The sequence below is a fragment of the Erpetoichthys calabaricus genome, chromosome 2 (assembly GCF_900747795.2).
Source record: "Erpetoichthys calabaricus chromosome 2, fErpCal1.3, whole genome shotgun sequence".
Taxonomy (NCBI): Eukaryota; Metazoa; Chordata; class Cladistia; order Polypteriformes; family Polypteridae; genus Erpetoichthys; species Erpetoichthys calabaricus.
The window spans coordinates 341,850,490-341,875,942 of record NC_041395.2 but is presented as its reverse complement, the minus strand read 5'-3'; the positions used below and the strand labels follow the sequence as shown (position 1 = coordinate 341,875,942).

The window sequence follows — 25,453 nt, the reverse complement described above, 5'->3', positions numbered from 1 at the left end:
TGAGTCACTTCCTCCACTGGCGGCACTGGCTCCAGACCAGAACAGTATGGGGGGACGTCTAAAATAGTAAGTGGTGCATGGTATGATAAAGTCCCTAAAATACAACAAGTAACAGTTTTCCAGGGAGGGGGTAACTTGGACTTATTTTATACTAATCTGGAAACAATTTGCAGTGGCACAGTATTCACTGTGGAAAGTTGCTGCCTTTGTGACCCAAAGTGAGTCACTTTGCCTGGCAGTTCTTACACTGTCAAACTACAGGAACAACAAATGCTGGCATAGTGTTTACAATGAAAGGCACTACATTGCATAGAAATGTCTCAGACTTTGCCCCCTTATCTGACATCCTGCAGCAGCCAAAGCTCACAAGGTAGACATCTTAGAAGAATGGTGGTGGAGCAGCAAAGCTTGAGGTGTCAAATGGCAAAGCCCCCCTCAGGTGAGATGTGTTTATAGAACTCAATATGGTGGCCTGAACTATCCTGGCAACAGTGGGACCCAGCCCAGGGAATGATTTTATGGAGATGTTGGAAATGTGCTATAGATATAAAGAGCTGCAGAATTCAACCAATGAGCTGCATGGCGAAAGGAGGTGTGGAGAAGGGCATCTCCAGCAAATGTGGAGAAGATTGTGATGCCAGTGGTGCCACTGTGGGGACAGGCATGGCACAAGAGGGCCACATGACATGACAATTATTAGTGCAGACACTGCCTCCCATACCATTCAGGGCCACATACAGATGTCAAGGTGCGACACTCATTAAAATGCAAAGCTCTTAACCTGTAAGGCGCTATAAAAAAAGATACCATCTAATATAAAAAGCTGCCCAGTATGAAAAACCACACTGTCAAATTATGCACAGACCCATTTGAAGACCACAGGCTGTGTCTTTTGCTGAAATTTAGTTGGTGTCCCCATCCCGGGTACTCCTGCAATTTTAAAATAAGAGCAGTTTGTCTGGTTAAGTGGTCTACTACACCCTAAAGAATATTCTTTGACTAAATGCCATCATGCAACTAAGTCATGTCCCTAATGTCCACTTTCTAGGGGGCTCAGTTCTAAGCCGGGGGGGATATCCCTTTAAGGTCAGCTGTTTTGCTTTCCATACTCAACATCTCCTGCCAGTCAGGTAACAGCTACTGGTGGGCACAAGCAAAAGCATGCAGCTGCCTTGTCGCCAACGCACAGTCCAATTGTAACTTCTCAATTCGTATCCCCATGTTTGTTGGGTGGTGGCTTGAGACGTGACAGTGTTTGCTTGTCACAGGTGGAAGGGGCTGGTGCCATGCCCCGCCCACAACGCCCCGCCCCTTCCCTACACCCTGCTCCCCACTAAAGTGTGGTTGGGGCTTAAGAACAATATGGTGTCTACAGAAACATCTATCAATTAAACAATCAGACAGACTGGTCGATTACCTGAGCGTAGTTCTCTGCGCGGGTCAGTAGGGGGAGCTCATAGGCGGCTGAGAAGTGGGTGCGGACCTGCTGCATCTGCCCGAATCGCTCTCTCTTCCTCCACTTTGCTCTTCGGTTTTGAAACCACACCTGTGTGAAGAAGCAGAGAGCCGATGAAAATGTCCTCCATGTCCCGAGTGTCAGCAATAAAACTCATCTGGGATTGGCAAAGGCAAACTATTTAATTAAAGCGGTGACTTTAATTCAACACCCAGACCCCCCCACCACCCCAATCCCCCCCCCCCCAATAACTTCAGTAGTGACTGAAGAATCCACGACAGCTCTTTGTTTAACTGTCTGTTTTCATTCTATCTTAATCCGTTTTGTGCTCACGGGGTGGAGGCCTGTAATAAAGACGATGCATCAGCCAACCTTCCAGCCATTTCTTCGCTGGCTTTTCCAGTTCAGGGTTGTGTGGAGCACTGGGTGTAAGCCTTTCATTTCTATCTATCTATCTATCATAAAGAGCCTTTTATTTCTATCTATCTATCTATCTATCTATCTATCTATCTATCTATCTATCTATCTATCTATCTATCTATCTATCTATCTATCTATCATAAAGAGCCTTTCATTTCTATCTATCTATCTATCTATCCATCCGCAGATGGCATCCCCTCTGCTCCACAGTTTAAAGTGACAAATCAAACAGTTCTGACCTGATCAAAGTGCACATTGCAGACTTTCATTTAAGGGGATTTGCAGACATTTTGGTCACACAACACTCAACACAACACCATTTCAGGGCACCACAATGTTAGGTGTCACAGGTGTTTGTGATTCCTCTGGTGCGTTTCATGGCTTCCTAAGATACCTTGGCTTGCTTCTACCCTTTGGAGTCTGTAGTTGCTATTGTTCAACTTGAGGACAAGAACTGTGCCAATAAAGAAACCTTTAAGTCTGAAAAAGAAGAATCAAACCATTGGAGACATCGGTAACACCTTTGGGTGACCAAAGTCAACTGTCTGGAATATCATGGAGAAGATTTAACACGATGGTGAACTCAGTAATCACAAAGGGACTGCTAGGCCATGGACGACCTCCACTGCTGATGACAGAAGAATCCTCACTATGGTCAAGAAAAAGCCCCAAATGCTTATCTGATAGATCAGAAACAGTCTTCAGGGGATCAAGTCAGCAAAGACTATCAGCAGAAGACTTCATGGACAGAAACACAGAGGCCACACTGCAAGATAGAGACCACTAGTTAGCCAGATTACAATTTGAGAAAAAGGACTTCAAAGAGCCTGCAGAATTGTGGACTGACAAGACACAGATGAACCTGATCAGAGTGATGGCAACAGCAAAGTGTGGAGATGAAAAGGAACTGCCCAAGATCCAAAGCAGACCACCTCATCTGTTAAACATGGTGGTGCTAGGGGTGTTATGGCTTGGGCATGTATGGCTGCCACAGGTCCTGGCACACTTCTCTTTAATTGATAATGTGACTGCTGACGGCAGTGGCACAATGAATTCTGAGGTTCAGAGAAACATCTGATCTGCTCAAGTTCGGGTAAAGGCCCCCAAACTCAATGGACGGCGCTTCATCCTAAAACAAGATGATGATCCAAACACATTGCAGAGGTAACAGAGGAGTTTGGCAAAGCTACGAAATAGCAAATTCTTGAATGGTCAAACCCATCAAAACAAGCAGAGGCTCGGCAGAGCATCACCAGAGGAGACCCTCAGCACCTGCTGATGACTCCAAGCAGTCATTGCATGTGAGGGATACGTGACAAAGTCCTAAATATGACAGTGGCTTTAATAAACCTGCTGTTGCCGTGTGCCAAGCATGATGGTGCCCTGAAATGGGGTGTGACCAAAATGTCTGCAAATCCCCTTAAATGAAAGTTTGCAATGTGTGCTTTAATCACAATGTCTGAATTGTTTGATTTGTAGTTTTAAACTGTGCAGCAAAGTAAGGAAAATGTTTTGTTGTTCCAAACATCATGGAGGGCGCTGTATGTTCAGCTTAGTGCAATATCCCGTCTTATTATGTTTTCCTTCTTCTTCATCTTTGATTATTATTATCAGTCAGTCAGTCATTATCCAACCTGCTATATCCTAACTACAGGGTCATGGGGGTCTGCTGGAGCCAATCCCAGCCAGCACAGGACGCAAGGCAGAAAACAAACCCCGGGCAGGGCACCAGCCCACCGCAGGGGCACACACACACTAGGGACAATTTAGAATCGCCAATGTACCTAACCTGCATGTCTTTGGACTGTGGGAGGAAATCCACGCAGACATGGGGAGAACATGCAAACTCCATGCAGGGAGGACCCGGAAACTGAACCACAGGTCTCCTTACTGCCCATTATTATTATTATTATTATTATTATTATTATATGCTAGTAGTAAAGCCCAAGGGTTACTATCAGAAAAGTACAAAATGTCATCATGAGTGTTGTAAAACCGTGACGTTAGTCATTCTCAAACATGAATTCCTACTCCCTGCTTACAAACGCCTCATCAATAATTCTCATATCCTACTCTGTGGTGGGACAAATTCTTATCCTAGTCAGATTTTAAGTGCAGCTCCTAGGAGTAATTTGCAGACGGACCCTGATCTCTATTTAAAAATGCTTCTGCCTTTTTCCTCACAGGGCGTCTCAGTTTTACCACTGTTTTGTACATTTTAAGGCGGGCACCCACATTGGCACCATGTGTTGTTATTAGCCTCTTATTAGGCTTTCAGCACAGAATATATCTTAAATATGGATACTCCGTATTCCAAAACTCCCATAGACACACAAAGAACAAGGAACAAATACTAAATGAATTCAAAAAAAGAAACTCATGCTCAAAAACAATACAAAAAATGACGGTGTCAAAACATTACAAGACTCCCTAATCCGAGGGTGCAACGATTTGCACATTCAAGTAAGAATTTTGCTCGACTCTGTACACGGGACTCTACTGCATAAAACCCTAAAATAACAAAACAGCAAAATGCAAATAGGGCGTCACGGTGGTGCAAGTGGTAGCGCTGCTGCCTCGCAGTAAGGAGACCTGGTTCACTTGCATGTTCTCCCCGTGTCTGCGTGGGTTTCCTCCAGGTGCTCCGGTTTCCTCCCACAGTCCAAAGACATGCAGGTTAGGTGCATTGGCGATCCTAAATTGTCCCTAGTGTGTGCTTGGTGTGTGGGTGTGTGCCCTACGGTGGGTTGGCACCCTGCCCAGGGTTTGTTCCTGCCTTGCGGCCTGTGCTGGGTGGGATTGGCTCCAGCAGAACCCCTGTGACCCTGTGTTAGGATATAGCAGGTTGAATAATGACTAACTGACTGACTGACTGACAATATGCAAATAAAATTACTTAACTGTTCACTGTTAATAATTGCCTTAGACTCCGCCCCAACCCCTCCTTTCACTTGGTCAGACCCCACCCACTGCTTTGTACCGCCCATTTAGTAGTAGATTGGTGGAATCGGGAAGGGGCGGAGCTCTTCACTGTCCCGACTCAAGCCTTTAGTGTTTCCGTGCTGTGCTTTCATTTTCCGGTTTAATATTTTGGACTTCATCTCTGACACCGGAAAAATGAAAAGACTTTGGAGAGTTGCTCCCACACGCTATTTATGGAATGCCTGGAATACTTTGGATGAAAAGGAAGGCATGTTTACTGACCTGGAGAGATGTTTGTTTTCACTTTGGTGTGCCTCCTCACCTGCATGCACGTGATCCACATTAAAGGCAATATATGGTGACCTGTACAAGGGGATATGAAGTCTACACGAAAGTGGCAGGAAGTGTGACTGATATGGCCAAAGCCTGGGAGCTGTGAATGACATCAGGACGGAGGGTGAAATCTGACAAGCTTTCTCCACAATACAGAACTTCCTCCAATGACATTTGATATTCTGGATGCGTACTTTGCAAGAGTGCAGCCCTTCCAGAACTTTCACTTGATTTCCAAACCGACTGGATGCCCCTTTGATAAAAACATGTTATGAAAACGGAAAGGTAAAGGCATTTGGCACTGTTTGGGGTTTGAATGGGGGGGTGGGGGGGGACAGAGTGTCCCAGGCGGACTTCTGAAGGACGGTGGCGTGGAGCTGGCAGCTTCTCCAAAGCCACTTCCTGGGAGTGGACACAGCGTGTTTCCGCTCCTTATCTGGCCATCTGAAGCTGCAGGGGTGAGAGTTGCGAGGGGGCTTCATGGCAGATTACGGCGTCTATTTCGTTCGGCACGCCATGGGACGAGTGGGAGTTAACCCCGTCAGCGCCTGTTTGTGAGCCTACAAAAGTGAAGAAAGAAGAGAAGAGCAGAAGCCCCTGGGTTTCTAACACTCCCCCTCAGCCTGTGGGCATCGGCCTCTGTTAAGGTGCCTCACACTCCGTTACCTCTTAGATTTTGTGTTTTGTGTGCAAAAATGAGTTTGGGATTACAGTGCCAACAATGTGCCAGCTCATCAAAGATATTTGTCTTTAAGTCAAGTAAAAAGAGAATTGGATCCTCTTTTGGGTAAAACCAGAGATTGTGGGGTGAAATCATACATGGCATTGTAAGTTTGGTATTTAAAAAAAGTCCTGTTAGGGTTATGGTAGAGAATAATGGAGTACGGCGGCACATGCATGAGCAAACTGAATCAGGGCAGACTCATAGTCTGGCGCCCCCTAGTGGCTTAATGTTTCCAGTTCAGTTCCCAGAAATGCCTGCTGTGGTGTACAGCCGGGGTTTTTACCTGGCCGGGACTCCTCCACAGTGCAAGGACTGGAGGAGAGAGCTTATTGAGGGCATTACCTACCCCAGATCACTAGGTAGTAGCCCTCCTGGGTTGCAGCGGTGCCTTGGACTCCCACAAGGCTCCTTGGCATTTGTAGTTTGAAGCAGCCCTGCTGGGTTCCATGGCACTGCTGGAATTGTTAAGCCCAACGTAGTAGTACTGTGCAAGCTCTGCAGCATCCTCTGGCGGCACCCACGGAACTCAACAGGGCTGTAGCAAACTCCAACTCCTAGCATGCCCTGCAGGAATCCGTGGTGCTGTAGCAACCCTGGGGAGCTGCCCTCTATCATCCCGGGGAGATAAAGCCCTGAAGACACTCTCTCCCCCGGCCCATCCATTATAAAGGTGTCCCGGCCGGGCAAGGGCCCCTGCCACACTGCCTATAAATGTCATCATACTGTATATTGCTCCTCAGAAAAAGGCACTATGTCAAATAACATATGGACTTTAAAGCACAAGGTCACAGATTGAAATCTCCATCATCAGCCTTGCTAAGTCCTGTCACCTGCACTTGTCAACCCTGAAGACAGTTCTGTTACTGAGAAGCACTTTGGGTTGATGTCCATTACATGAAGGCACTATATAAAATAAACTTTGAACCTTAAAGAACAAGATTGCGTATGCAATCCCCCAACTATTGGCTCATGGGTAAGCCCCTTAACGTTTCACTTGTCAAGTTGTCCAGATTCTCCAAGTGCATTGCAATGAGATTTGGTTTTGAAAGCCACTATATAAATTAAATTTGGACTTTAACGCACAAGGGCGGAGTGGTGGCTCTGTGGCTAAGGATCTGCGCTGGTATCCCGAAGGTTGCTGGTTCGAATCCCCGTCACTGCCAAAAAAAGGCCACTGCTCTGCTGGGCTCTTGAGCAAGGCCCTGCGCTCTGACCCCAAGGGGTATGCGAAAACTACCAAATTCCTAATACAAGAAATTGTATAAGGCGAAATAAAGAACAAAAAAAAAAAAAAAAGGTCACATATCTGATCCCCAACTCGTATGTTCTTAATTGAGTCAAGTCACATTGTAGAACTGTGGTTCAAAACCCTTGGTAAAGTATTCAATAATGAAAGGCACTATATAAAGAATATTTTAAAGCTACAATGCCAACATCATGGAGTCAGTCCCCACTGATAATAATAATAATAATTCTTTGCATTTATATAGCGTTTTTCTTACTACTCAAAGCGCTCAGCAATTGCAGATTAAGGACCTTGCTGAAGGGCCCAACAGAGCAGAGTCCCTATTGGCATTTACGGGATTCGAACCGGCAACCTTCCGATTGCCAGTGCAGATCCCTAGCCTCAGAGCCACCACTCCGCCTGATGACCCATCAGCCCATCTGCCATCACAATGTACAACTATGGAAACACCTTGTGGCAGTGTTCAGGAAGGCAAAGCTAACTGGCTCATTGTTGAAAGCCCACAGATTACCCCAGTTTTACCTTCTCAGTTCTACAGTATCTCCGTTTTAGCTTCTCCCCAAAACTCACAAACTGGACATTCCTCGATGCCCAGTGGTTTCTGCATGAACCTGTCCCACCACTCGTATTTCAGCTTTCCTCACTCATTTTTTGAGACCACTGCTTGAAGGTCTACCTCCATACTTAAAAGATACTAACCACGCTGTCCAGTTTTTTGTCAGCTTGAGGTTTCACAGTCCTGACTGCTTTATCTTTATCATGAACGTCACCACTTTGTAAACGGTCATTCCTCAGGATGAAGGTCTCGTTGTTCTCACACAGTCACCCAGTCCAGAATCTTCCTTCCCACACACACACATACCCTCATCAGACTGGCACAACTGGTTTCTTACCCTCAATGCTTTCTCTTTTGATGACAACTTTGTTCACCAGGTCTTTGGAGATGCAATGGTTACTAGAATGAGACCCAGCTATGCCAACATCTTCATCAGCTGGGTGGAAAAGCGTTTCTTTTCTTCCTACCCAGGCTTTCTGTCGGCCCTCTACAAAACATTTGGGTTGGTGCTGCCTCTTGCTCTAGAAGCCGACTACCGGAATTCATTTACGATTTTACTCATTTCCATCCATCTCTCATGTTTACATTCAAGTTTCCACCACTACTCTAATATTTTTAGATATCAGTCTTTTTATCAGCTTTCCAGGACTTCAAATATCAGTGTATTAGAAGCCAGCTGACTCACACAGCCACCTTCTCTACAGCTCTGTGGTGATGAGGTTGACTTCTCTAATGAAGAACTCAGAATGAGGAGTCTCTTCACTGATAGAACTGATTACTGTAATGCACTCCTCTCAGGACCACCCAAAAAGACATCAATCAGTTGCTTGAATGCAGTTGCCAGAATCTAAACTAGGAAAAGAAAATCTGAGCACATCACACCAGTCTTAGCGTTGTTACACTGGTTACCAGTGCCATTTAGAATTGATTTTAAAATACTGATAACAGTTTACAAAGGCTTCAATAATCTCACTCTGTCCTATATTTTGGAAGGCCTGTCACCTTACACTCCAAATCGTAACCTTAGATCTTCAAATGAGGGTCTGCTTAGAATTCCAAGAGCTAAACGTAAAAGAAGTGGTGAGGCGGCCTTCTGCTTTTATGCACCTAAAATCTGGAATAGCTGACCGATAGAAATTGACCAGGCTAATACAGTGGAGCACTATAATAAACTGATAAAAACTCATTGTTGTAACATGGTGTTCTCATGGCTTCATTTTAGTGCAATCCTGATATTCTACATATGCATTTAATCATCATTTTTATCATGGCTCCACAATCCGTACTAACCCCTACTATTCTCTGCTGTTCTTTTTCCATTTTTTCTGTGGTGACGATCTGCGCCCCCACCACCTGCTCAAAGCACCTTGCAGTACCCTACATTGATGGATTGAAGGCCAGAGGTCCACATGACCATCTTCATCAAGTTTTTCTATGTGAAACCTGAAAACCATGAGGACTGATTGAGATCATTTATGTTAGGTAGAATGCCCAGTGGGTTCTGGGTGGTCTCTTGGCCTCGGAACCCCTGCAGATTTTGTTTTTTTTTTTTTTGTTTTCTCCTGTCCTCCTGGCCATCGGACCTTACTTTACTCTTTGTTATTTAGCATTGCCTAATCTTATTTTTATTTTTTATAAACTTTTCTTTCTTCATCTTGCAAAACACTTTGAGCTGCACCACTTGATTGATTTGAATGTCCTCCATCCAGCTCTTATTCTCTGCAAGATCTTCTTTTCCATGTCTCGCACCTTGTTCACCTCCTCTCCGAGAGACACGTAGTCGGACACCTCTTCTATTTCATTGTTTCCGATAATAATGAGCTACATCATCAGACCGCATGTACTTAGTTTTTGTACGGCTGATTTTCAAACCGACCACTGATCCTCTGTGATCCGGAGTATTCAGCATGGTCTGTAGTTAATATATTAATCACAAATGATACAATACAAACTTAGAAAACTCTAATATGTTTCAAATTTAGAAATGTTTATACTTAACCTATATCTTTTTTGTTAAGATACTGTACGTTCACATAAAATGTGAGGAGCACCTACTGCAATAGCCATGTCTGGCTCCCCTGTCTGTCTGTCTGCATGAAACAACATGGCCCCCCATTTTGCTGAAATTCTTCAAAGAAATTTGTCAAGGCAGTTACATTTTTCGATGAGATATCTTGTACATCTTTATAACATTTCAAAATATCCCATTGAAAGGCATTGAGGAATCTGTCAAGTTGTCTGTCTTTAAAACTGTGTGTAATTTACTGTTTTACTGCTTGAAATTTACCTTGACGGCGGTAACACCACCTTGTATATTTTGTATATTTTCTTCTTTAACCTCTGTCACACACGCGTGCATAGGAGGAAGCTGAATGGACCAAATGAAGGTAATTCCACACCAGGCCAGGGGGTGGAGGGGTGCACTAAACCTTCCTCTATTGTTTCTGTAGGCCAAAAGACGGGAAATTCTGCCTGAGGCAACCCCGATGACACAACTTCCGGTTCCGGCCCCAAGAATGATGTTACTTCCAGTTCTGGGTTCAAGAATGGCACTACTTCCGGCTCCAGCTCCAAAGATGGTGTCACTTCTGGCTCTGGCCCCAAGAGTAACCTCACTTCCGGTTCCGGACCTCAACGACATCACTTCCCATAGCCTGGTTTAAAAGACCGGACATCATCAGTATACCTCAGTTCAATCTTGCACTTCAAACAATACACTTCAGTGTGACTTTTCATGTCCTTTTGCAGCCGGGGATAATATACGGGTGGCTGCCCCAAACCTTTTGGTGTGTGTCGAGGTTGATTATTTCACAGCTCCAATAACTGCTACGGTCGACAAACAGATCCCCAGAACAAGTTAAAGAAACTCCAGAAAACTGCATGCACAGGTTAGGAAGTCGCGGTCGCTAAATGCTTGCATGGGTGGGCTGCCCTGCATCTGCAAGTTCAGTTCAGCGGGCGTGGAAATCTCAGCATCAGCAGATTGTTTCTGCTTGACGAAGACTTCTCAGCTGCTTGAGCACAAATAGGAGAGGACCAGTCCATCATCATCTCAGTCCTCCCGGTGCTTTACATCATTATGGGGAATGTTAAATCTTGATCTTCCTGACAGTAAAAATGTAAAATACAAGCAAGGAAAACAAAATGTGATCTAATATGTGTAACGTGGCCTATGGTGTGTAAGCCATTATGCACAGAGTAAATACACATACGCTAAACCAGCATCACAGCTCCGTTATCAGCCACAAATTTACAATCCGAGTGCCACATATAAACAACAGTCAGTCGCTATAATTAAGTTTGCCTTCCACTTCTCTTTTTCCCTAACAGTTGCCATAACTGAATAGCATTGCAAGTCCTGTTTCATGACAATTACTATGACCAGACATGTTGAAGCAAAGAGGAATTAATTACAATGATGTTCTCTTTAATTGAGGTTATGTACTTAATTGGCAATCACAAATTGTCATTGTGTAAGTGTGAATGTGGGGTGTGTGTGTTTGTGTGAGTGACAGAGATCCCTGTGATGGACCAGACTGCTGTCCAAACCAATGGTTAGCCTTTTGCCCAATCCTGGTCTAATGGACTTTGTCAGTGAATTCGTAAAAGCAGTTTTAATTTTTGTGATGCGTCATCTGTTGGAATGACAAATGTAATGCATTTTGAGAAGTTTGTATGCCATGCAAACATATTTCTAACTTGTTATTATATTGAAGGCAGCACAATATAATATTGTACAGATATATTTGAACCCCTTGTATAATTGTATAATTACAGAATTTAGTAATTAGATTGAGGTTGGGTCAGGGGTAGCAAACCTGTCTCAAATTAAGAAGGCCAGGGTTCAAGTCCCAGGTCCTTTTTTGCACATTCTCCCCGTGTCTGCATAGATTTCCTCCAGGTGCTTCAGTTTCCTCCCATAACCCAAAGACATGCAGCTCAGGTGGTTTAGTGACACTAAACTGGGCCTAGTGGGTGTTTGGTGTGGGTGTATGTTCACCATGGCACCCGGTTTCGGAGATTGTTCCAGGGAGTGCTGCAGGGATTAACAGTTCCTACTTCATGGGACATCTGTCTGACCCAGAAGAGCTTTCAATGGACTGTGTGGTGGCACCAGAAGTACTCCCAGGTTCTGTATAAAGAAAGCAGCTCGGCATCATCAGAAGAAAGTTGGAGTCGAGAGAGGAGCTGGGCAATACTCGCCTGGGAGGAGTGGAGCGGAGGAGAGGAGAAATGAGAGCAACAGTTATATAGAAACCCATCAAAAGTATTCTGCTAAGGGAATCTTCATGTTTTTTTAACCAAAGACTGTGTCTATGAGGCTTGGGGGTGCTGTGACTCCCCTCTAATGGTCACAGTAAATATATGTTTATGTCCTTGTATGTGGGCGCTATTCAATTCATAAATCTTGACATGTATGAGTGTGTCATGCCCTTTTGATGCCCTGTGTGTGTGGCTGTGCCTGGGTGCCCAGTGACTGATTTAAAATGACTCTCAAACCTGTTTATTCCAATTCAGGTTTCAAGGAGGCCACAGCACTAACTGTGAGGTTCTAACTCCTGTAGGGGGTGCCAGTCCACTGCAGGGTTTACTTGTGTGCGCCTTCTGGCAGGACTGATTTGAAATCACCGATTATCCTAACCTTCTTTGGGGAACCCTGAAAAAGTCTGATGAGGCACTGGGTGAGAACAGAAGTCTATATGGAGACCGGGCACAGAATTTTAACCCAAGAGGCTGAATCCCTAAAGTAGCTGCATCCGTCCACTGTGCCATCACATATATGCCTGTTACACTTGGACATGTACAGCATGCCCACACCAGTGCCTATCATGGTCGGTGTACACCAAACACATAAACAGCCCACTGGCATGACTGGCTCCACGGCCCTGACTTTTTTACTACACAGGCCCGAGACTTAATAGATGGATGGAACTCCAAATAAAATTTTGAATTATGATGAGAGCCAGTTCACATGACAGACTGCTCTTCCTGGCACCGTACCTAGAACTCTTTGCTTTTATTTTTATTCTTTTTGGCTCGCGTGTCCCACCAGGGTCTTTTAAACTGATCCCGCTGCTGAAAGATTTGATTCCGGTCATTAAGCATTAGGATAAGCATCTGGAAGTGCAAATGTGCATGCTGCCATTCCAGGTGGCATTGAAAGCTCCATGCTTCATGAGGTCGTATTTCTACTTAGAAGACACACTGCTGGCAAGCAGTAATCTAAAAAACAAGGCGCTATAAGGCACCTTAATATGGTGATCCAGTGATTTGCTTCACCTGAGCAGCTCTGTGTAAACCACACTATCTAAAACCAAAAAGTAGTAATTCTGAATTTTTAGTTGGATGAAATCATTCATCCATTATGAAACTGGCTTAATGCAGATAAAGGAAAGGGTGTGGAGCCTATCCTGGCAACATCAGGTGCAAGGCAGGAATCAATCTGGGACAGGGCACCAGCACCTTACAGGGCACGCTCGCCTATGTCATTCTCTACATCACACAGAGGGGCAGCGGAGAGTCTGTGACTTTGTACTTGGCGGCCATTTACGTATAACGCTGTGAAAAAGCATATACCCCCCTCCCTGATTTCTTCTGTTTTTGTGTATCTGTCACAAGGAGTGGCTTCAGATGTTTAGAAAATGTGGATAAAGAGAATCAGAGTAAATATAACACTATTTCTAAATTGCTGATTATATTTAACCTCCTTGGTGTTAACCCTGAATGTGACTTGGGCTCAGAATTCTATGTACATACGGTTAAACCAAACTTGGGGTGACATGTAATGATCCGCTTTACAGTGTTAAGTCCAAATAACTCATGGGATAGTATTCTGCTGCCATCTAGTGGAAGAAATACGCTGCAAAAAATTATGAATATTTGTATGCATTCTGCAACTTTATTGTAATTCTATGGTAACTGTCATGACTTGGTATGATTTTGGGTCTTTAAATATCGCTTTTGTTTATTTCCGTGATTAGGTCCACTCCTGGCATTACTAGGGGCGTGGCCTCTGAGGTCGAGACCCATGTGCAATCAACACCATGGGATTAAAGGACAATTGAAATCCTTATCCAATCTGCAGATACCTAATCTCTCTATTATAATAAAAAAAATCCTTGTACGAGACGAGACTTTTTCAGAGAGATACTTTCACATCCACGAGACAAGGCTTTGCGCCAAAAGATTTAACAACGCCCGGGGACGGAAATAAAAGAAAAAGAGTAGATGACAAAGTAGAATGTCGTTAAGAATTCAAAAACGGTGGTGCAATACACATGCAGAGGAGGTTAGAGATAATGAGAGCATTAGCGCCAACAAACAGAAATTATTACTCGGTGAAATAACGGAAGAGCAAAAAGAGATCGAAAATATTGTTTGGATTTAAACTTTAAGTCGGAGACTTGTACATCGTCTAATTCGTGTTGCCATCAGTGAAAAGTAGTGTTTCTTCCCAATGAAGAGGCGTATCTGCGAGAATTAAAAGATTTGTTGTTTGGTGAAAGTGAAATCCACATACGCAAGTGGCAGAGACATGAAGTTGCTGGAGCGTAGCACAGGCTGGGGGGGTTGGCGAATAAAGCGAGTAGGGGGCAAAGTCCCCTAGTCTGTAAAGAATTCAACATTTATCACTGTGCTCTTTTCTTTTGTGCTCTTTCAGTTATGACTATCTTGTTTTGTCGACCATGATTATTGTCTCTCGTATTGGGCCTCAGCTTTGTTTCACTTTCTAATTGTTTTTGGTTTTGTTTTGTTTTTACGCACATCTCTCAGATTTTGCTCAGAAACTTTATCTGCCAGTATAATAACTCATCAGTATTCATAAGTGAGTGGAGCCTCCAACCAAAAGCACAAAGGCAAATGAAAAGCCATAAAGCCAGTTTTAGAACAAACTGAAACTGAACCATTGTTCAAATCTGTCATGTCTCAGCCAGGTTTTATCTCCTGCTTTGTGTCTCTTTTGTTCGTTTTAGATTCTTTGATTTATTTTGAATACTGTATGTACACCATTCTTCATTTTTGGTTTTGTCGATGTATTCAAGCTGCCTTTGTTATGTTCCATGTGTTTTGTGGGTGGTCCACCACATTAATTTGGAGATTCTTTCACAGTTTCTGGTGGTCCATTGTGAACGTGCTTTAGAGTCGGTGAGTTGATTGTGTTTTTGCTGTGCTTGTGACCTTTGGTATATTTTTGATATTTTAACCTTCAAGCTCTGTGTTTGACTGATTTCTGTATTAGGACTGCATTGGACTTTTGAGCAATTCCTTTGCTTCTTGTGCTTCAAGAAGGTTCATTGTCATTGAAGAGCATTTTGTAAGAATAAACATTTAATTTTCTTCATTTAGATCCCATTATGGTGGGCATTTTTGGAAGAGCTTTGGGAACTTGTTGAGACGTACGTGATTTGGGACTCCAAGTCCACAGCAGAATTGAGCGATGGTGACGATGATGATGATGATGATGTGAACAGGTCATCAGACTTTGATGCGGACAGTTTCAGTGATCTTTGTGTTTTGTGTCGGCTTCAAACTACTGCTGACAATCCTGCACTTCCTCGTTGGCCATTTACTGGTCTAAAGTGGTCTGTTGATGATGATTAACTGGACAAATTGTGATTTGCCAATGACGATCTAGTGGAAAAAATAGTTAGTAAAACAAGCTGCAACGCTGAACAGTGTCCGAAAGTCACAGAAAACCACTGGCTTGTTGCAGCCGCTGGCAGACAACATGCAGAAGTTTTTCAGTCTCCTGCTACTGCAGGGCATTGTGGGTAAACCAGTCCAGAGATGGTACTGGTCCACAAACCAGTTGTTGCAGACTCCCATTTTCAGGGAAGTTTCATGCAAGTGTCATTTTCACCCATTATGAAATGTCTGCATTTCATGGATAAAAGATTAAAAAAAAAATAAAAGAACCCTCTGCAGTTCGCATATCAGGAGAAGGTGGGAGCAGAGGATGCCATCATCTACATGCTACACCGATCTCTCTCCCACTTGGACAGAGGCAGTGGTGCAGTAAGAATTATGTTTCTGGACTTCTCTAGTGCCTTCAACACCATCCAACCTCTGCTCCTTAGGGACAAGCTGATAGAGATGGGAGAAGATTCATACCTGGTGGCATGGATCATGACTATCTTACAGACAGACATCAGTATGTGCGTCTCGGGAACTGCAGGTCTGACATTGTGGTCAGCAGCACAGGATCGCCGCAGGAGACTGTACTTTCTCCGGTCCTGTTCAGCCTATATACATCGGACTTCCAATAAAACTCGGAGTCCTGCCACGTGCAAAAATTCACTGATGACACTGCTATCGTGGGCTGCATCAGGAGTGGGCAGGAGGAGGAGTATAGGAACCTAATCAGTGGCGTAGCTCGAGTTCGGGCCACGTGGGGGGCGGGGCTTCAATTTGCCGCCTCCAACATATCTGAATATGTTAACCTATTTAAATAGAAAATTAAAATAACGTATAGAGAAAAATTAAGATACATTTTGTATAGATTTATTTATATTTAGAGAAAAACAGCAATATTTTTTTCACTTATAATTATTTATAGGCATCAACTAGACAAGAATACTGTATAGTATAGACGCACTGATAAGCCGTGTTCTGATTATTAGTTTAATATAATTATGCTGCGAAAACCAGAACCGGTGTGGTGTACAAGTGATAGATGGGGATGTGCAAGAACGCATTCGGATTGATAACGAAACAAAATTGTACATTGTGAATTAGTTGTTTATCTTCCTAGAAATTATTATCGGTGTAATGAATTTGTGAATTTCCCCTTGGGATTAATAAAGTATCTATCTATCTATCTATCTATCTATCTAATGTTTCTGTTTATTTTTGTTATTGCCTCATAAACTTCAACTGCCGTGTCTGATGCCGTCACAGAAGGACCGTCTGAAAATGATTTTTGAAGCATTTGTGGATGAAAATCAGAGAATTCATTCATGAGTGATATTTTTCCGAACCCTGCTGCTTACACATGAAGTGTTCTGAGCCTTTTGGCCAATAATGCCGCCCCCAAAAATGTGCCGCCCGGGGCGGACCGCCCCCTCCGCCCGCCCCTAGCTATGCCACTGAACCTAATCAAGGACTTTGTTAAATGGTGCGACTCAAACCACCTACACCTGAACACCAACAAAACCAAGGAGCTGGTGGTGAATTTTAGGAGGCCCAGGCCCCTCATGGACCCCGTGATCATCAGAGGTGACTGTGTGCAGGGGGTGCAGACCTATAAATACCTGGAAGTGCAGCTGGATGATAAACTGGACTGGACTGTCAATACTGATGCTCTGTGTAAGAAAGGACAGAGCTGACTATACTTCCTTAGAAGGCTGGCGTCCTTCGACATCTGCAATAAGATGCTGCAGATGTTCTATCAGACGGTTGTGGCGAGCGCCCTCTTCTAGGCAGTGTTGTGCTGGGGAGGCAGCATAAAGAAGAAAGACGCCTCACGCCTGGACAAACTGGTGAGGAAGGCAGGCTCTATTGTAGGCACGGACCTGGACAGTTTGACATCTGTGGCAGAGGGACGGGCGCTCAGCAGGCTCCTGTCAATCATGGAGAATCCACTGCATCCACTGAACAGGATCATCTCCAGACAGAGGAGCAGCTTCAGCAACAGACTGCTGTCACCATCCTGCTCCACTGACAGACTAAGGAGATCGTTCCTCCCCCACACTATGCGACTCTTCAATTCCACCCGGGGGGGGAACGGTAACATTATACAAAGTTATTGTCTGTTTTACCTGCATTGTTATCATTCTTTAATTTCATATTGTTTTTTATCAGTATGCTGCTGCTGGAGTATGTGAATTTTCCCTTGGGATTAATAAAGTATCTATCTATCTATCTAATGATGACTATGATGAAGCCAATAAGCCAGAAATGAAAATGAACAAACTGTGGAACGTGAAACAAGCGATCATCAGAAATATGCAGATATGTTCTCGAACATGACTTACTGTAAGTATTGAAGTCTCTTACGTTACAAGGGAAGGCAGTCATGGATTCTTTACATTGCATCAAAATAGCCCCAATTCAGTATCAAATTGTACATTATGTGTGAATCAAGCTCCGGGTACATGTGGAATCCCATACTTTACTCCAGTAGAGGGACCAAGTACAATCAATATGGCGTCACTAGTAAGAGAAATGTGGAAATCACTATGTCTGGTCCCATGGTAGCCAACAATAACACAAGTGGCACGTCAACATCAGTCTGCATCTTAATCAGGAAACACAAGTCACATGGGGCTGCCTCTTTTGAATTGAAGATAAAACCCTTGACCAATGAATGAGAGAGAAAGGCAGGTCTTCATTTTAATAAATACAATTTCATGTCACTCACATTTCCTCTTTATGAGTTGCGCTGATTTTTCCAGAGGTATTGATTGAACCATAAGTTTACCCAACAAAATCAACATACGACCTGAATAACTGACACGTGGATTACGTGACACAAATAATGTGAAATTTTTTTTTTTATTATTTTTTTCCATGGATGTTTTTCATATTGTGTGCTGTTGTACACCATTGGTCACCTTAGTCTTGCATTTTATCATGAACTTTTTGTTATCTTCACTCTGCATTAAAACCACAAAGCACATAGGTTAAGTAACATATAAAACAACCATCATTTTTGAGTGGAATATTCCTTTAAACATTTTAATGTGTGGACCCAGATTTGAAAATTGCTACTGTACTGGAACTTGAGAAAAGGATTATTACATAATGACAGCAAAACCACTCATAGACAAATAACAGTGGCCAAATAATTAAAACCAGTAAAAGGTTTGGTTTCCCTTCGGCATACTTCTCACATGGATATTACTAAAAAAGAAAAGTGGACAGCAAATGTCCACCTTAACAAAAGAATGAGTAGACACTTGGAATAAGCGACCAAGTAGTGTGGTAGACAGTAAGACTTTAGGGACTTTCAAAACTCGACTTGATGTTTTTTGGAAGAAATAAGTGGACAGGACTGGCGAGCTTTGTTTGGGCTGAATGGCCTGTTCTCATCCAGATTGTTCTAATGTTCAAATGTGTCCAGTTACTAAGTCTCTGTTATTCCAACAGATGGTGCGTCACAAGCATTTAAAGTAATAGAGTGCATCACATTTGCAATTCCAACAGATGGTGCATCACAAACATTAAGACTGCTTTTACAAATCCTGTACCAAATGACATATAACAGCATGCATTGTATTTGTCATTCTAACAGGTAGTTCATCACAAACATATGGAGTAATGCATTTTATTACTACAACTGTTACTGATGCATCATCTGTTGGAATGACGAGTAAAATACAGTTTATTACTCCATGCATTACAAAATATATTCTAACAGATGGTGTATTGCAAATTTTAACACTGAGATCTACGTTGATTACTGAGATTTAGGAGGTTATCCTCAAGCAAGCTTATAACACACTGGTGAGGCCTCATCTGGAGTACTGGGTGCAGTTTTGCTCTCCAGGCTACAAAAAGGACATAGCAGCACAAGAAAAGGTCCAGAGAAGAGCAACTAGGCTGATTCCAGGGCTATAGGGGATGAGTTATGAGGAAAGTTTTAAAGAGCTGAGCCTTTACAGTTTAAGGAAGAGAAGATGAGAAGAGGAGTCATGACTGAAGTGTTTAAAGTTATAAATGGAATTAGTCCAGTGGATCGAGACGGTGACTTTAAAATGAATTCATCAAGAACACGGGGACACAGTTGGAAACTTGTTAAGAGTAAAATTCACACAAACATAAGGAAGTTTTTCTTCACACAGAGAACCACAGACACTTGGAATAAGTGATCAAGTAGTGTCGTGGAGAGGAGAACTTTAAGGACCATCAAAGCTCAACTTGATGTTATTTTAGAAAAATAAAGTGGACAGGACTAGCAAGCTTTGTTAGGCTGAGTGGCCTCTTCTCGTCCAGATTATTCTAATGTTCTAAATTCAACCTGTCTCAGATGGGTAACACAGCTAGTATTGATAAAACAATTAATTCATTTAAAAAAGCTGAAAAGAGTTTGATTTTTTTTTATAACGTGTCTGGCGCGAATAGACTGTAATTATGAAAAGGCCACTATGAATGTTCAATTAGCTTAGTGACTTGACTCATGGCACCAAACAAGGAATTAAGTCATTAAAAAATACTAAATCATCCATCCATTATCCAACCCGCTATATCCTAACACAGGGGTCTGCTGGAGCCAATCCCAGCCAGCACAGGGTGCAAGGCAGGAACAAACCGTGGGCAGGGCGCCAGCCCACCACAGGGCACACACACACACCTACACACCAAGGACAATTTAGGATCGCCAATGCACCTAACCAGCATGTCTTTGGACTGTGGGAGGAAACCGGAGCACCAACTAGGAACTCAGAAATTCTGACTTCCAAAATCAAATGCAATGCAGCATTAGAAACAGGATTGTGTTGAGGCACAGATTTGTGGAAGACTACACAAAAATGTCTGCAACGTTGAAGGTTCCAAAGACCACAATGGCCCTCATAATTCTTGAATCGAAGAAGTTTGGAACAACCATGACTCTTCCTAGTGCTGACCACCTGGCTCAGACTAAGCAATCATGGTAGAAGGGCTTTCATCGAGGTGAACTAAGAACCTGATGGTCACTCTAGCTGAGCTCCAGAGAACCTGTGTAGAAACGTCCAGAAGAACAACCCCCACAGCAACACTCTACTAATTTGGTCTTTCATGTTCAGGTAGAAGCCCCTCCTCAGTAAAAGACACATGACAGCCCACGTGGAGTTTGCAGAAGGCATCTAAGGGATTCCCAGACTGTGGAAAACAGGATTCTCTGGTCTGAGGAAACCAAGATTAGTGTCATGTCTGCAGGGAACCGGGCACCGCTCATCACCTGGACAACACAATTCCAACGGTGAAGCATAATGGTGGCAGATGTGGGATCGTTTCATAGTGGCAAAGACCGGGAGACTAGACAGGAATGAGGAAAAGCTGAACGGAGCAAAGCACAGCGATATCTGCAATGAAAACCTGCTGAGAACGCTGTGGACCTCAGAGTAAGAGCCAATTTTAGAAAGTTAAAGTTTTGAGTTAAACTCATATTAATGTTTGCTTAATTTGAATAGAATATAATTTCTTCCATATTCATAGACAATGGTATGGTCTTTTCCCCCTGTAAGTTAGTAAGAGATAGAACCTTCTTGCTATAACTGAGAAACAGTGTGATATTAGATTCTGTTGTGTTTAGAACAGGTCCCAGTAAACAGGGACTTGAAAGACCCATTTTCAATTTAGAAATGGGATAAGCATACAGTTTTTTGATCGTTTTGAAATGGTTCAGAAATTATAAGATGTAACAAGATTAAGCTTAGAATTGAATTTTTCTTATTATAAATTTTTCCTTTTTTTGCTATTTTCATTTTCTTTTTTGTGTGAACTGTTTTACTTTGAAACTTAACTAAACACTTAAAAAATGAAGATATTTTGTCTGTGGAATCATTTCTGCGCGTGAGGCCTTTGTTGAATCCCATTTTTTGAGTTACGGCTGCTGAACTTTGGAAACTTTGGGAAAACGCAGCTACACTCAGGCTGGCCCGAAGGTTCAACTTCCAACAGGACAGGGCAAAGACAAACACAGGAGTCAGGAAATAATTCTGGGAATGCCCTTGTGTGGCGCAGAAAGAGTCCGAACTTGAACCAAATTGAACATCTCTGGAGGGACCTGAACATAGCTGACCAGTGACGGTCTCCATTCAGTCTGACAGAGACCAAGAGGATCTGCAGGGAAGAATGGCAGAAACATCCCCCAGATCCAGGTGTGTGAAGCTCGTCGTGTCACATCAAAGAAGACTCCAGGGTGGAATGGCTGCCAAACTCAGTACTGAGTAAATAAAGGGTCTGAATACTGGTGTCACTGGGATATGTCAGCCTTTTATTTTTGATAAATTTGCAAAAGATGTTGGCAATTCTGTGTTTGCTTTGTCATTCTGGGATATCGAATGTTGAATGATGAGGGAAAAAATGAACTGAGATGATTTTAAGGGGGTCAGAAGACTCCTACTCTGTTGACTCACCCCCCTCCAAAACACTGCTAAAATTGCTACATCCCTACACCACATCCAGCATTTTTATTTTCAACCTCTTAATCTTGCACTGCGGGCCCCCTCACCTCATATGCTTGTCTGTCTCCCCCTTTCTTATTTTTGTCTTTGCTGCCAGTCACCTCCATTTGATTGTCCCACAGGTTGTTAGAAGGGTGGTGGTGTCGCGGGGAAAATTCATTTTATTTTTTTACCACAGAAATAAAGTGTGAGGAGACAAAGGTGTTACTTAGGGATACATCTCTGACCGCACATCACCGCAGTAACATGTATGCTAAAAAGAGGGCGCTATATCACTCAGTGTAGAAGTTGGCCAATTTTACTACACCCATCAGAATCATATCCATGACCCAATTAGGAACAAACCCAAAATTTAAGTGAACTCCATCCCAACCTGCTCTAGAGTTACAGTCATCAATTATAGAGTTGTGAGGGGCTCGGCACCACTAGGCTCAAACTCAGACTGGACAACGGTTCAAGGCATGGCACACTCACTCACACCGCTAATTAAACTTACAAGAAAATTCCACACGGACACAGTGAAAGGCAAGACCCCTCAGGATCAAGACCCTCTCCCGTACACCCTGGGCCAAAACAGCATCACCAGTTAACCTGATGGCAAACATGAAGCAGAGCACACAGAGAGTTGGATTGAATTTGCCAAATCAGAGAAGTTTAGAACTCGGCATCCTGGAGCTCACACTGTGCCGCACCTGTCTGATTCCATCCTGGCACATGAAGTGGGTCTGCTGCAGCTACAGAATGTGATGCTGATGGGCATTGACCTGAAGGTACTTGTGTAGCACCTTTTCAAAATGAATACCACCCTGAGGTGTAGAACAGTTATAGTCGTACTTTTGTTTGTATTTGGTAAGTGAAGTGGAATATGGAGGGTGACACATGGAGTAAGTGATGAGGTGCCAGATCCAACCTGCAGCCTGTGGGGGTCCCATATGAATGAAGCCCTGGCTACAAGAGGGTCACGCAGTCAGGTCACTTTCAACACACTTCATTATTTCTTACAGTCTAACATTTTAGTGGGAAGCCCACGCAGCTCTTCTTCAACCTTCTCAATAATAAGAACATGGCTGCATGGCTCTCAAAGGCCCCTCTGTAATTCACAGGCCACCAGGTCCGCCTCTGCTGCCTGGCCGCCTTGTGAGAGACACGAATGGATGGCACTGAAACACAGAAGCCAGTCTGTTTTAAACAACAACAACAAAAAAAAAACATCGGAACCCGAGTGCGGCTCCGTCCTGATTACGTCGAGGGCAACGAAATGTAATTTGTGTTCCTGCCGGCGTTTCAGGCCTCCCCCCCACCCCGTAATGCAGACCAGAGAGCGGCCTGAAAGACGTGAAAGATGAAACCTGACTCGTTTTCTTTCTTCCCCTTCTCTCTTGCCCTCTCCAAGCTGTGAGGGAAGTTGGGAAATTGGAAAGCGAGATGGGAGAATATTCAAACCGTAGCTTGTTTTCATTTCATGTTTAATTTCCTGATGCCTAAGCCCCTGGCTTTCCAGCGCTGCCCTCTAAACTCTCCTCGACGAGCGTGGCAGTGCCGTCTGGGGAAGGCGGTTTAGTGTTTCTTGTCCCGCGTTTTATCTCTCCCTTTCTGTGCTCTGGAGAAATATTTGTGAAGGTTGATCTCTGTGACCCAGCAGTGTGGGTTACAATGGCTGACAAAGAGAAGGCTGATTGTTCATTGTGTTACGCTGCGCCTTCAAAACTGAGCGGTGGTCATCAAGTCTGTCTGCTTGTCTCTTTGGCCATCCACCCATCCATCTGTCCATCCATCAATTTTTAAGATCTGCTGCAGCCAAATTTAGGATGATCGGAGCAGAAACCAAGCTTGGAAGAGGCATTGTGGGGCACATGCTCTCATGCCAGGCCAGTTTAGCATTAATCAGCCAAACACACACACACACACACACACACACACACACACAAACACAGGTCTTTGGGAGGAGGAACGAACAACACAATAGAGAATAGAAGGGAATATACAGTTGTGGTGGGCCCCAGCCAGGACGCCTCTATGCTGGAAGAAACGGGGAAGGGAGCGGATTCAGAGCATTACCTCCCCTGGAGCACCAGGTGGCAGCTCTCCTGGGTTGCAGCGGGGCCTCCGACTCCTGCAGGGCTCCATAGGAGCTGCAGTTTGGCACAACCTTGCTGGGCTCCATGGGAGCTGGAGTTTGGCCCAACCTTGTTGGGTTCCGTGGATGCCGCTAGGGGGTGCTGCATCTGCTACTGAGCCTTTGATTGCAGCACTTCCACCACACCTGGAAGTGCTGCAGGAAGTAGACAAACAAGTACCTGGAGCACTTCCGGGTGACTTATAAAAGGAGCCAGCAGTCAGAGTCGGGTAGGAGAAGACAAAGCTTGCCAGGAGGAGTGGAGGAAAAAAGAGATAGATAGATCACTCTGATCAGGTTCATCTTTGTCTTGTCAGTCCACAATTCTGCAGGCTCTTTGAAGTCCTTTTTCTCAAATTGTAATCTGGCTAACTGGTGGTCTCTATCTTGCAGTGTGGCCTCTGTGTTTCTGTCCATGAAGTCTTCTGCTATCGTCTTTGCTGACTTGGTCCCCTGAAGACTGTTTCTGATCTATCAGATAGGCATTTGGGGCTTTTTCTTGACCATAGTGAGGATTCTTCTGTCATCAGCAGTGGAGGTCGTCCATGGCCTAGCAGTCCCTTTGTGATTACTGAGTTCACCATCGTGTTACTTCTTCTCCGTGATATTCCAGACAGTTGACTTTGGTCACCCAAAGGTGTTACAGATGTCTCCAATGGTTTGATTCTTCTTTTTCAGACTTAAAGGTTTCTTTATTGGCACAGTTCTTGTCCTCAAGTTGAACAATAGCAACTACAGACTCCAAAGGGTAGAAGCAAGCCAAGGTATCTTAGGAAGCCATGAAACGCACCAGAGGAATCACAAACACCTGTGACACCTAACATTGTGGTGCCCTGAAATGGTGTTGTGTTGAGTGTTGTGTGACCAAAATGTCTGCAAATCCCCTTAAATGAAAGTCTGCAATGTGCACTTTGATCAGGTCAGAACTGTTTGATTTGTCACTTTAAACTGTGGAGCAGAGGGGATGCCATCTGTGGATGGATAGATAGATAGATAGATAGATAGATAGATAGATAGATAGATAGATAGATAGATAGATAGATAGATAGATAGATAGATAGATAGATAGATAGATAGATAGATAGATAGATAGATAGATAGATAGATAGATAGATAGATAGATAGATAGATAGAGTCCCACGTATGTCTGTGTCAGGTTTGGGCAAAGGTGCCTACATGGTGGTCCACACAGTATATACACTGAATAATATACATATAGTATTTATTACTAGAGACCTCCACAAACATGCACTGGGAGACATTATCAGTGAAGTTTGCTGGGGTCATTGGGTGTTTCTGGTCTCACAACATCAGACACCCTCACTCAGGTGACCCAGGCAGGAGGCTAATCAGGCTCCACCTTGTGTCCCAGGAGCATTCATCCACAGATCACCCCTCCACTTCTGCAGTCATCTAGAGACTCTCTCAGCAGCCCCTGTCATTGATCTGATGGTTGATCTCTTCGAAGACCCCTTGAAGCCCAGCAGTATGAAGCCTATTGAAGCCTCCGCAGCCCATCTCTGCTGGAAGGCAGTGAGCTTGCCACCCATGTTTCTGACATTCCTCCAGAAG

The 25,453-nt window shown here is 43.8% G+C and overlaps 1 protein-coding gene across 1 annotated transcript in view; it reads right to left on the bottom strand.

Moving 5' to 3' along the window:
• alx4a (ALX homeobox 4a) overlaps window positions 1-25,453 on the bottom strand; it is a 215,232-nt gene that overhangs the window by 19,731 nt on the left and 170,048 nt on the right. The window contains exon 3 of the mRNA XM_028796058.2: window positions 1,418-1,546. Within this exon, the coding sequence (XP_028651891.1) occupies window positions 1,418-1,546 (129 nt within the window). The remainder of the gene's footprint in view (window positions 1-1,417; window positions 1,547-25,453) is intronic.